Here is a 13,878-nt window from a genome sequence, read left to right as displayed (position 1 = left end):
CCGCTGCCGGGCGTGGATCACTACAAGACGGAGATCGAGCGGCTGACGCGCGAGCTCAGCGAGACCACCCACGAGAAGATCCAGGCGGCCGAGTACGGGCTGGTGGTGCTGGAGGAGAAGCTGACGCTGAAGCAGCAGTATGACGAGCTGGAGGCCGAGTACGACAGCCTCAAGCAGGAGCTGGAGCAGCTGCGCGAGGTGGGTCCGGCCGCGGCCGGGAGGCGTGCGCCCGCGGGCCCGCCGAGCCCTTTGTTGGTCCGGGAAGACGAGAAGTCCATTGTTTTCTCCTCGGGAGCAGAACTGCCCGAGAGATGCAGTGGAAGCCGGAACCCGGGAGGCGCCGCCGGCTGCGGGAGCCCGTGGGGGAGGGACGGTGCCCTGAGTCCTCGAGCGGTGCCCGGCTCGGGAGGAATAAATCAAACTTGCCCAAACTGCTGCCATTCCATCCCGGGTTTTAGGGACAATCCCGACATCCGCAGAGCTGATGAGCCGGTTTGTGCCCGGGGACCCACAGGATTCCAAGGTGCAGGATCAGTGGCCCCTCAGCTTTGTCGGGGGTGGCGGGGACTCGTCTCGGGAGAACTTGCCAGCCCCGCTGACAAAGGCTGGCAGGCTTGGCGCCCCTGGCTTTCAGACCTTGTCCTGGGGCTGCAGCGGCAAAACAACTTTGCTGGGCCGTCCGCCCTGGGCTCACCTCTGAGCCCAGACCGTAGGAGGTCACCCTGAGCGGGGAACGGGGCCCCTCCCGCGGCCTGCGGGGGTGGGGTGTGCTGGAGACGGGGAGCCCGAATTTCGGAGGGGTTGAGACTCCTGCACACCACAATGTCACAGAGCGTTGTCCTCTTCAGTCTTTGGTAGTTGGCTGCTTCTAAAGGGCGACTGTGTACTGGAGGAAAGTAATGAATGAGCTTTGATCTCCCGTCAGGCTCTCAGACGCGCATATTGTTTAAGGCACTCGGTGTTTTTACCTCCTTCTTTTGGCGCTGTGAGGAGCAAGTAAACACGTCTAGATGTTAGTGTGCATATGCGCTGCTTTTCCGTGCGACAGGCCCCTGTCTTTAGGCGCACCGTAGCGTTTTAGATGTTAGGCGTATAAGATCAAGACTCTTTTTCTAATGATGTAAGTTTGTTTTAGCGGAGGGGAAGATCTTTTTTAATGTTGATATAATGAAAAGATGTGATTTATGATGTATCGAATCATCCTGCCTTCTACTTCAGTATGCAATACAGTAAGCATTTATCCTTTTAGATCCTATTTTTACCCACTTGGCTAAATAGAAGAAAAACGGATGTAGTACACATGGTTAAAAAACCCAGCTAGAAATGCAATTTTCGTGTGTCAGGCTGTAGATTTCTAGAGGACGCTTTTCTTGCCGTGTCTGTGACTGGTCTTAAGGACAGCTGGACTTGTTTATCTTTTCCTGCTCGGATTAGGTCTTAGGCTGACGTGTTTAAATGCAGTGGTGATACCCGGTGAGGGAGGAAGGAATCAGGACGGTGGTCGTAATTCTCGGAGATGTTTTGATGTTGTCTTCACCTGTCAGCTGTGCTTCGCCACGGTGAAGTGCAAAGCAGACAGGACTAGGCCACCATCTCCTTGATGAAGGAGGGGGACTTTCTCACGACGTGGGCCGTCGCTGGGAGCTGACCTTCCTGCTTGTTTTAAAGGGCCCTGGCAGGGACCTTCCATGTTGTTGCATACACTGCACCTTCAACCTTAATGTGGCTGTCTTTGCCTTTAATAGACCATGGGCTTTTCAGGGAAGGAATGGCTTAGCTAGTTATTTGTTTTTACCTAGACTTAGATAAAATTGTATGTATGTATTGTGGACAGCATGGTATTTTGAGGTATATACGCTGGGCAATGGTTAACTCTAGCTGATTAGCAAAGGTATTATCTCAAATGGTTAGCAGTTTTGTGACCCACTCTCTGCACTTTCCAAAAATACAGTCTGTTGTCATTAACCGTAATCACCAAGCTGTACAGCAACTCTCTTACATTTATTCTACCAGGTGCCTCTAATTGTGTTTGTTTTGACCAACAGCTTTGCAACTTCCCTTGCCCCTAACCACCCCAACCTCTGTAACTACCACCCATTCTACTCCCTACGCCTATGAGATTAACATTTTAATTGCACATCAGAAGAAGATTGTGAGGTCTTTGTCTTTCTGTGGTTGGATTACTTTGCTTAATATAATGAACTTGAAGGTAGCTTAGTGCACATGAAATCTGGAGTCTAGCTCAGCACATAGTAGGTGTGCAATAAGCATTTTCTGAAAGAACCAATTTCTACTGGATCAAGCATCCTCTAGCCGGTACTGGTTGGTGTCAGAGAAAGACTAAGAAAATTATGATGTATGAAGTAACTACCTGTATCAGTTTCATCAATAGTAATGAGAAAACTGCTTGAGGTTTCCTAATACAGACTAATACAGATACTGGTTACATGCATTTTCTATAAAGTTTTAATTGTATTCTATATAGCAAGAGGTTAACAAAAATTTATCAGGATTATTTTTTAGCAAATATCACTTGACCCTGTGTATATTTTGAGTTACATTTAACATAAATAAAATTCAGTTTAAGGTTCTTAATAAACTGGTTTATATAATTATATAAAAATATTTAGGGTACTAAAATAATCATTGTTTTAGTTATTTGATAGCAAGACCTGTTATTTTTATGGCTATGGCTATGCACTTTTAGTTTGAGTACTACTTAAATGAGCTTGATGAGTCTCAATCAGTAATGTTCAGTGTTGGAAAAATAAATCAAAAGTAATTGTGCAAACTGAGGTAGTTTCATGTCACATAGAAGCCATTTTTGAAAACCATTTTGTAATGCTGTGATTCTCGAAGAAAATTTTGTTCATTATCAGGAATATATGGTAAAAAATGTTTTTGTATTACAACTATAAAGCCAAGTAGGAAAGAAATCTTCGGCTTGTCATGAGGTTCTTCCAACAGATAGGGTTCATTGAAAAATAGCTGGATCTGCGTATGGGACTGTCAACAGAAAACTACTGTACTGTGTCCGAAAGGGGCATTGGGGCTTTCTGGCTGAGTGACACGGCTGGGTGTTCTTGGGTCATTCTGCTTACCAGAGTCGATACCCAGCGAGCTCGCCAGCCTCCTTCCAAGGCTGGGTACTACGATGACAGGAATGCAGGGGAGAAATCAGTAGAACGAATTAATCAGTATTTTCCTCATTATTTCTTCCCCAGGCCCAGTTGATTTTTGGGCTGGCCTGGCACTGTTGAGTGCTTTGCCTTGGTTGTGTGACTTGCAATTCTGTTCAGGAGGGAAGACACTTGAAAATACCAAGGATCTGAAGAAAGGATGACTTGTTACATCATGGTCATGTTCTCCTTCTTATTGTCCCCTGGGCAGCTGGACAAAGCGTCTTGTCCGCTAGAAGCCTTGATGTGGATTTATGATGTCAGCAGTAATGCTTTCTCTTCCGGGACCGAGAGGCCCACCTGCCCAGTTATACTTGGAGCCTTGTGTGTTGGGGATGAGTGTAAATCAGTGCTTTGTGTCTGTCACCCAGGCCAGTGTTGGAAGAACAGTCATGATTCTAAAATAACTTGACAACTAAAAGTATGTATCCATAAAAATACCCTAGATGTGAAATGTAAAATTTTTTCTCTTCCTTTAGAACGGTTGACATTTAAAACACAAAGTTTAAAAAGGTACCTTCCAAAGGAATGATTCAGCATTCCTGGTAGCCGAGCCAGCTGTCTTCCGCCAGGGCGCAGAGGCAGGGTGCTAGGACTTCTCCCTTGTTGCAGGCTCCTTTCCACTACCCTGACCCAGGCCCCGGCCCCAGCCCTGACCCTGACCCTGACCCCCGCTCCGACCCGGACCCCGCGGACAGACGCCAGCTGCTGAGTACTTCCGGAGCATCGAAGAGCTCTTCCTCTTGGAACTTCTTCAGGGCTGTAAATCATTGCAAAAAGTGAACATTTACTTATATAGTTTCAGAGAGGATCAAATTAGGGATCTGATGAAAGCCATTTAAATTCCCTGGCTTCATCTTTAAACGGGATTCATTTTTATCTCTGGTGTGCTCTGACAGATTGTCAGCTTCTTTTGTATCTGCAAATTCAAAGTCACAAAATCTTATGGAGGAATCCCCAGATTTCTTTTCTGATCTCTGAATGAACATGATGAGAGCGTTAATACTCAGTTGATTTGCATGAACTATTTTAACTTCTTTTGTGTTTGAAGAAGGAATATTTATACTTACAATGAAACTAACAGAAACCTATTTTATCAGTCTCTGCTTTGGGAAACAGTTTACAAACAATTTCAAAGATCACTTTTGGTTACATGTTTTATTTTGACCCAGGTGCTCGCATTTGGAGCTTTCCTTCTTTTTATTCAGTCCACCGTTTCGTCTTTGGCAAAGGCAGTTCTCAAGGACCATTTAGCCAGATGTTACGGTCTTCTATCACATCTGCCACGTTTGTGTGAGAAGGTGAACCAGCACACATTCAAGGTTTCCTTCAGGATTTCTTGCTTACAAGTATCCTGTCCTTTCATCCCCTTAGGAGCTTGTACGCTTAGATAGTGCACTCCCGATTTGAAAGTGTAACCATTACTTGATACTGAAATGTGTGGTAAAAGTGTTTCTTACGCAGAAAGTTCTGCCTGGAGTTGTGGCTGTGAAGGAGGGAGAGTGTGCAGAGTTGCATTGTCTTAGGGTCAGACAGCTCCTCACCTATGTGGGGTATGTGGGTCCAGGAGGAAAAGCTGCAGGGGAAATGTGGTGGCTCATGTTGGAGGCGGGGAGCCAGGGAAGGGAAATGAAATATAGCTGTGTTTGGGGCTTGTATCGTATCTCATTTAGTCTTCAAAATAATTCAGAGATTATTGCTCATTTTTACAGTGAAAATAATTCATCTCTATATGAAGCCGGGCGTGGTGGCGCACTCCTGTAATCCCGGCATTCGGGAGGCTGAGGCAAGAGAACTGCTATGATTTCGAGGCCAGCCTGGGCTACATAAGGGAGTTCAAGGCCAGCCTGCACTACACAGTGAGGCTCTGTCTCAAAAAAACCAAAACAACCAAATCAAACCAACCACAAAACAACTCAATGTAGGGCTCCACTGAGATGTAGGTGACTTGTAGGTGTCTTTGGTTTTTATAAAAATCCTTATTCCAAAAACCCAATAAGCCTGGGCTTGGTGGTGCACACCTGTAATCCCAGCACTCAGGAGGCTGAGGCAGGAGGATCGCCATGAATTTGAGGCCAGCCTAGGCTACCTAGTGAGTCCAAGGCCAACCTGAACAACAAGTGAGACCCTGTCTCCTAAAAAAGCCAACACAGTTCTGATTCCACAGTGTGGAGAAAACTTCACAACATCATGTAAAGAAGCCAAACGTGAAAGGGTGAATACTGTATGGCCCCACTTCATGCAACATTGAAGTGGACGAGTGCCTAGAGACAGGAAGTACTGGGTTAGAGGTCACGGCGTTCCCTCCTCCGATGGGGCCACGCTGCTGCATGGAAACTGCCCATCTATAGGTGACTCTGCAGGGAACCACGGAGGATGATTCCTTGTGCCCCAGTCCTAAAAGCAGACTGTAGTCTTCTCGTCAGAGACTTACAATTATTCTCACGGTGCATTCTTGCAGACATTTCTTGTTGCTTCCATAACAACTTACTACGAACTTAGGGTCTTAAAAACCCCACAAATTTATTATCTCACGCTCCCTGAGAATAAAATCCTCTGTCTTTGCTAAGGAAATCTTGAAAAGACCATACCAAAAAACATAAAAGAATCCTTCTAGAGGAAAGGTAGATGCTGCCACACTGGGGCGTAGAGAGCTGGGGCCCTTCTCAAGGCCGCAGGCTGAGGGGTGTAGGAGGCCCCTGTCCTCGGGTCCCTCAGAGGGTGCAGTGTCTCCAGGATCATGCAGAAGGCGGTGGTCTCAGGGTGGTTGGGATGGGCAGTGGCCGTGGGGACAGTAGGCAGGGACCCTTGTAAGAGCTGTTGAAGAGATAAGATGGCTCTTGTGTGGGTGTGACTGGATGTGGAAAGTAAGCAGGATGGAAGAGCTGAGGATCTCCTCCCCATGGCAGACTGGTTCCATTTACAAAGGAAAGTACTACGGGGAAGAGCAGTCTTAGAGGATAAGGTTGACACCCAAGGTTATGTGTCCTTCTAAGTCACATTTTCTTGGGGTGAGACATCAATTGCATGATAAGTTCCAATACAACTCTCAGTTTAATAAATGAACAGTTTGTGTGATTTGCCAGACGTGCATGTTGGTGCATACCTGTAATCCCAGCACTCGGGAGGCTGAGGCTGGAGGATTGCTGTGAGTTCGAGGCCAGCCTGGGCTACATAGTGAGACCGTGTCTCAAAAAAAATTTTTTTTTTTTTTCTTTATAATTGGTTGTCATTTTATTCAAACCTCCCTTCTAGCTTCTGGAATGCAGGAATAGTGTAATAATGTTTTCATTTGTGGGTTTGATTGCGTTCTGAATTAGGAGAAATGCAAGCTAGTAACAGTGGGTAGGGAAATGGGCACTGGGCAGACCACGGGGAGCAGTGGTCCTTCCTGACCTGGGGCTTCCGAGAGCTGGGGGAGCGGAACTGTCGGAGGCTCAGGAACTGATTCTTGAGCTTGTGTTAGCACTTTGAAGTGTTTGTCTTTTCCTTCTATTTTTGGTCCAAGAGTTTGCTTGCAAGAATTACAATCACAATACTACAAGTTAGATGAAAGGATATGCAAATTACTAGTGTTCTCTCTCCGACTCCCTGTCTGTTCTTATTATGACACTTGGGTGAATTTGGAGGGCCGTACTTGATTTAAACACCTTTAAACTTCTGAATCCACCTGGGGGGGGTGTTGTTTTTTGTTTTTATAGGAACAGTGTCACCCCGCATGTACAGTCTTGCACCCTGATGCTTTATGTTTAATAGTTTGCTCTCTCAAACTGCAGCTGTTTCTAGGACAAGGCTGTGTTTGTTGTTGTTTTTGTTTTTTGAGACAAGGTCTCGCTATGCAGTTCAAACTGGCCTTGAGCTTGCTTTGTAGCCCAGGCTGGCCTCAAACTCGCAGCAATCTTCCTGCCTCTGCCTCCCGAGTGCCACTATAGGTGTGTGCCACCATGCCTGGCTAGGGCTGATTTTCCTTCTTTCTTTTTTTGATTTTTTTGACGACAGGATCTCAGTGTAGCCCAGGCTGGCCTTGAACTCAGTGTGATCCTCCTGCCTGCTAAATTCGGGAATTATAGGTGTGCACCATCACGCCTGGCTACACTGATACTTTAAATGTGAAAAAGGACTGAAGAGGAGGAAAGCCAGAGAGCCTCAGAGAGTGGGGTGATTCTGGGAGGTGGGGTGAGGGAAATGGCCCAGGTTCTGCCCGCATAGCTTGCGTGATAAGCGAGAGGAAGAGGGGTGGTCTGTGTGAGAGAAACTGGTGGGGTGCACTCACGTGTCCCCGGGCAGGCCGCGTGATGACGTGGGGGAGCTGCGGGTGTTCCGTGGCTTTGCCCCTTGTCTCGCTGGCGGGCAGTGGGCACAGCGTGCATCAGCATCCTACCTGGCCGGTGTCCGCGGGCAGCAGGAGCGGGGCCTGCAGTGTGACCACATCCTGTCCACTCGGGATCTTGGGGAGAAGCCGCCATGATCTCAGGCGGCCGGGCCTCGTTGTAGTATCCCGCCCGCCTTTGCCCTCTGAGAGCTGAGTTTCAGGGTTTACCCAGCCTTTTGTGGCCTCTCACAGGAGGTGGGGGCAAAAGGGCAGAAAACAGGAGAATCGTAGCAAACGTGTCTGCTCATTACAGGGGCAAATAAAGATCGTCCTTGGTGCCTTTCCCTCCTGGGATTTAATTATTTCTTCTGTAAAGTTCAGGTGTTGGGAGAGATCAGCTCTGTGACGTTAACCAGCTCTGAGTTTCTGAGGTGGTTTGTTTTAGAGCTACCTGTTCTGCTTGTGGATCTGCCTGTTCTTTTCAAATTCACTGTTTTTCTTCAGTACGGGATAATCACACTTAATGCCGGTAACTTTCATGGAAACTTCAGGGATCCGACATCCACTGTTTTGTTAGTGTTGCTGCTGATTCAGCCCTGGGAGTTTGCTTCTAGCCAGGTTCACCCACTGTCTGAACGCTTGTACCCTGTCCCTGCACCTTCAAAAAAAAAAAAAAGAAACGGTTAATATTTCTCTTCTTTGAGCATTTTGTGTGAACACTTGCCCTGGATTTGCTTTGCTTTTTTTTTTTTTTGTCTTTTTGAGGCAGGGTCTCATTATGCAGTTCAGGCTGGCCTTGAGCGCACTTTGTAGCCCAGGCTGGTCTCGAACTCGTGACAATCCTCCTGCCTTAGCCTCCCAAGTGCTGGGATTACAGGTGTGTGCTACCACGCCCGGCCTTTTGCTTTGCTTTTTGAATCTCCCTATTGTATTATAGAACTGATTCACCGACTTGGTCTTCAGCGATGCATTTGAGCTTGGCTGCACAGAGCAGAACAGGACCCTGCAGATCGCGGGGATTCAGGTTTTGGGATCAAAATGAAGAACTTTCTCTCAAGTGTAATTGTCCAGTAATGGAAAAAGGAGGCCTCCTTAAAAAGTAGTGAGTTCCCTGCCGGCAAAAGAGCTGAAGGTGAAGCCGGCCACCCACCGGCTGGGATGCTGTCAGGGATGAGGTCAGGCTAGGAAAGGGTGCGTCATACAGATGCTCCTGAAGGTCCTCGTCCTGCTCCGAGCCTCTTTGGTTTTGTTGTTGCTCATGTTCCTATTAATTACCCAAGTTTCTCATTTTTATGCTGCCTTAACACGGTTAACATTTGCTGCTTTAGTATTTGGTACTCTACAGTATTGGATGATATGTAACTATTTGGAATATTCTAAAAAATGGGTCCAAAGATTAATTTTGATTTTTGATTTGCTTGATTTTCAGAAGAAAATGTATGGGTACTGTAGAAGTTTAACATGAATGTATCTGGAAATTTTGGGGTGTCTCCAGCGAAACTCTATTTTGGAACCGTGTGGCCGTGCGGAGGGCGGTCTGTGCCTGTGTTCTCCACAGTCTTTCTTTGCACACATGTGCACACATGTACGTGCAGAGCACACACACGGTATATGTTTCGTCATTGGTGACAAGGTCCAGCGTTCTATAATCTGTGTTGTCAGCTGTTTACGTTACATAGCAAGCTGAGTTTTTCCTTTTGTACTCAACTGCCCGTCCCTTTTTGTTCTGTTTCAGTTACTCATTCAGAAGTTCGTACCGAGCGGCTGGTGGCTCGGGCAGGGTGCCACCAGGGCAGGAGACAGTGTCAGGCGTGACTCGCAGGCCGGAGTTTCCTGTTTCGCAGTCTTTAGAAACTCGTCTTCTTTTGTCATCAAAAACTTTTCTGCAGTGGGTAGGGAAATGTGTTCAACTGGGCTGCATGTTCCTGCCCGTCCTCGCTTAGGCTGGGGGTTTGGCAAGACCCTGCTAGGCAGACGTCTGCGCTGAGGTCTGTCCCCAGCTCTTGATTGTCCATTCTGGAAAGTTAATTTTTTTGTATTTTAAGTTATTTTGAGGGGCTGGGGATTTAGCTCAGCGGCAAAGCGCCTGCCTGGCAAGCGCAAGGTTGTGAGTTCGGTTCCCGGTACCGGAGAAAAACCAAAAACCAAAAAAAAAAAAAGTTATTTTGTCTTTTTGTTTTGTCTGTTTTGTTGGCTTTATTCTGTTTGCGGTTGCTTATGCCAGTAGAATGCTTAAGAATTTCTTTGAAGTTTTGATCTTTCATGGCTGTGTTGTTTTCAGTTGTTCTTTGGAAATACTATTTTTAAACATTATTTTAAGGAGAAAAGGCACCACTTTAAAATGCAGTATTTAACTGCTCTATTTCTACCTTTTAAGTCAGAACTGAAAACACGAGTGCTGTTTATATTCATGGGAAGAACACGGTGGCAGTAGCAATTTCCGAGGAATGCTTGTTCCATAGCGCGGCGGGATCTGGAAGAGAGGGCTCTGAATGGCGGGTCCTTGTTTTGTGCTCACGCTGCAGATTGTGCAATCAAGTGCTGCTATGAAGAGCCCTTAGCCACTGGTTTTAGAAATTGAGAAAGGTCTGCGTCCCAGCATGGATACGGGGCCTTCCCCGACTGTAGATTTCCTGAGGTTGACTTCCCGGGAGGTGACAGATGGAGACAGGATGTGCTCAGTCTGTGCACGACTCCTCCTCCTCTTGTTCAGGTGGAGATGCCATCATTTTGCAGATAATTTCTTTGGCACGCTTCCCTCCCTGCCTCAGATCACAGAGCGGCTTGTTTTTTGTGTGTTCATTTTCTCCCAGTGCTGGGGCTTGAACCCAGGGCCTTGTGCCTGCTGGGCGAGTGTTCTACCCCTGAGCTACAGCCCCTGCCCACACAGACTGGCTTTCTTTCTGCTAAGGCTTGTGTGCAGCCAGAGCCTGTAAGCTGAAAATCTGGAAAATACAATTAGGAAGAAAAATCAACCCACAGAGAAAAGAAATAGTATAATGTTCTCTTGAAACATAGGCTTTTTTTGAATTTTTAAAAGATTGACACAGGTTCTTAATATTGAACTGAGAACTGTGGTTTAGTGATCTGGTGTTGGAACAACAAGAGGCTCATTTTTGTCAATAGTTTAAAAGCTTTTAGAACTAGAATTCTTTCTTAAGAGAATTCTCAGGTCTTCTACCTTAATCATTATAGGTTTTGTTTTTTCTCTCTTTTTTTTTTTGAGTCAAGGTGTCACTGTGTAGTTTAGGCTTAGCCTCACTGTGTAGCCTAGGCTGGCCTCCAACTCGTGGTGATCCTCCTGCCTCAGCCTCCTGAAAGCAGGGATTATAGGCAAGAGCCACCACATCTGAGTTGTTATAGTTATTTTTACTACAAGGACTGCAATAAAGAACTTTATTCTTTGTATGCAAATTAATATGCACTTGGAAATCATAATTGAAGTGCTTGGAATAATGTAAGTTACTATTTGCTAATATTTAGACCAGAGCCATAAGACTTTTAAAAATTTATTTTAGATAGCAGTCATGCTGAGTCATTTCAAGAAAAAGCAATGAAAAGAAATGTAGACTCATGAGATTGTAGTCGTCACTGATCAATCCCAAGTGAATTAGTTTTAAGATGCATTTAAATTTGTGGTGCCGAAGTGATGAAGGAAAATAGATACCGCAGTGAAGGCTGCAAGCAGTGAGGCTGTTCCACACAGAGGAATTCATCCGTTCCTTCCTGCACTGGCTGTGCGTTTAGAGCCTCCTGCTGTTGTTCCTCGCTGATCAAGGTGTTGAAGGATCTAACAGAGAACAAACCCAACAGAAAGTCCCATGCTCACGGAGCTGACATTTGCAGGGGAAGAACATCAAGAAATAAAATGAGGAGGGAAAGTAGCCTACTAGGCAGAGAAGAGTAAAAACCGGGAACATGGAGGGTGGCAGGGAAGTGGGAAAGGTATTATTTTCAGTAAGATGGTCAGAGAAAGCCCCACGGGTGAGCACCAGCAAGGGGCCACATGGCTGGAGGGGACCAAGCCGGGGGGTGAATAGTAAATGAAAAATTTGGGCTTGAATTTGCAGTCCTCCTGCCTCAGCCTCCTGTGTTGGGATTATAGGGGCATACCATCACACCCGGTTTGCTTTCTTCTTTCAGTTGAGAGGAATCTCCACTGCCCATGTTGTTCCCTAACTCCGAGCTCAGGGGATTCCCTTCTTGGTCAGCCTGCCAGTCAGCTGGGAGTAGAGATGTGCACCTCCGACATAGCATGGGGAGGAGTTCTGATTAGCCCAGTAGCCTGTGAGGTGTATGTGTGCTCTCTCCCGCTCCCATAGCATGTGTTTCATTGATGTTTATGGTATTGCATTGAATTATGCTGGGAAAAATAAAAATGAAGTTAGTAAAGACAGCCAGTTATTTTGAAAAGAAGTGAAACAAAACTTGTCTTAATAAGCATTTGGTTGACATCGGTGGTGGTGAACCTTTTGTAGACTGAGCTCCCTGACAGCAACCCAAAACCCACTTAATTATCATGAAGTGCCAATGCTGCAATTAAACCTGAATGCTGAGGTTTTAGTTTAGAAAAAACAACTCATGGCCAGGCACAGTGATGCACACCTGTAATCCCAGCACTTGGGAGGCTGAGGCAGGAGGATCGCTGAAAGTCTGAGGCCAGCCTGGGCTACATAGAGACCTTGTTGCAAAAACAAAACAAAACAAAACAAAAAACCCCAAAACATTAAAGGAAAAACACAGCAGAGCTTTCAATGAGGCAAACAGCCTGCCGTGGCATACATGCCATGGACTCACCACCCCGGGACTGGGTGGAATCAGTTCCAGTTTTAGCAAAACTAAAAAGACGTTTTGCTGACTTCTGCCTGCTGCGTTGTACTTGAATCTTCACCTGCGTTCTTCTCCCTGTTCCCTGTTCTGGGTAATCTGGCCCTAGGAGTGGTAGTGGAGCCTCGTCTGGCGCGATATGAAGGCCGTGTCAGCATTGGTTCTGCGATACAGGGGGCGCTCTGGAGTGCTGTCACTCATTCACTCATGCCTTCGTGTATATTAAGTAATTCATGAGCATTAGCTCTGTGCCTAGCGTGGTGCTACGTGTAAAGTAATAAGGAAGACGTGCCCTGTATTTTAAGTTAGTTATTGTTGGAGGCAACAGTGACAAACACTTCCGTTATGACATTTTATTGCCAAGCTCGTGGGCTTTGAGCTTGAATCCTTTTAGTAGCTGTGTGATCTTGGGCTCACACTCCAGGAGAAAAAGGTGGCCAGGACGCTGTCTGTCAGGTCTGCTGCGGCAGGTGGTGGCTGTGGGCTGGGAGGGGACCGGGACCCGTGCTTGGGGTCACCTGGGCCGCCGACAGCACCGCGTTGCCCTGGAGGCTCTGCCAGGCGAGCCGGGCTGGTGGCCCAAGGGGAACCCTGGCCCAGAGCGCCCCCGGCTTGCGGCCCTCCTTCTGAGCACAGCGGCGAGGCCAGGCTCACCATGTCTCCAGCCCTGTGAGTGTTGCATCTGAGACGGGATGCTGCCTAGTTGCCCGGGCCGCCCTCAAACTTGCCATTCTTCTGCCCAGCCTCTCGTGCTACCCCCTTACTTTTTATTTAACTCCTACTGATTGTATGGGTTAGTTGGTTTCATTTTGGCAGATTTGCACCTGCACGTAACATACTTTAATCACTGCCTCCCACACCCCCTTGCCCCACCTCCCCTCTACTTTCATGTTTTTGGGGTTCACTGTGCAAAATGTATTTTGATCATACTCATCCCTTCTAGTGTATGCCCTTCCCCCTTTGCCTCGTCTTGTCTCCTGATAGCCTCCCTTCTACTTTTCTGTCATTTATTTTATTTTTATTTGTGTACTTTTTTGAGACAAGGTCTCACTATGTAGTCCAGCCTGGCCTTAAACTCACTTGTAGCTCTGGCTGGCCTCAAATTCACTGAGATCCTCTTGCCTCAGTCTCCAGAGTGCTGGGCTTACAGGTGTGTGCCACCATGCCTGGCTGAAGAAACCATTATGGTGGGCTTAAAAGAATCATTACAGATAATGATAAAAACAATAGTATACATACATATATATGAACCTGTGTTAGAACTGATTGCAAAATGTACAAGTGTATAAGGAATGAGGCATCATTGATTATACATCCAGGTCACTACTTTGTGTTATTGAATTTAAGAATATTTTCCTCACTAGTAGTTGTGAAAGTCTGTCTTACTGCAGCTTTAGTTTGTATTGTTATGATTAATAATGATGTTAAGCAAAGAAAAAACAGAGGAAGAGCTGGGCATGGTGGTGCATGCCTGTAATCCCAGCACTCAGGAGGCTGAGGCAGGACAATTGCTGTCAAGTTCCAGGCCAGCCTGGGCTACATAGAGAGACCCTGTCTCAA

At 46.6% G+C, this 13,878-nt stretch overlaps 1 protein-coding gene across 1 annotated transcript in view; it reads left to right on the top strand.

The window, feature by feature from the left end:
- The window catches only part of Bicd1 (bicaudal D homolog 1 (Drosophila)), a gene marked incomplete at its 5' end in the record, with an annotated part of 213,820 nt that continues 199,942 nt past the window's right edge, over positions 1-13,878 (top strand). The window contains 1 exon segment of the mRNA XM_005407175.2: positions 1-198. Within this exon segment, the coding sequence (XP_005407232.2) occupies positions 1-198 (198 nt within the window).

This window comes from Chinchilla lanigera, unplaced genomic scaffold (assembly GCF_000276665.1).
Source record: "Chinchilla lanigera isolate Chin_1 unplaced genomic scaffold, ChiLan1.0 scaffold00104, whole genome shotgun sequence".
NCBI classification, from domain to species: domain Eukaryota; kingdom Metazoa; phylum Chordata; class Mammalia; order Rodentia; family Chinchillidae; genus Chinchilla; species Chinchilla lanigera.
Note: the sequence above shows the minus strand (reverse complement) of the source record. Positions and strands in the feature narration are given on the sequence as shown.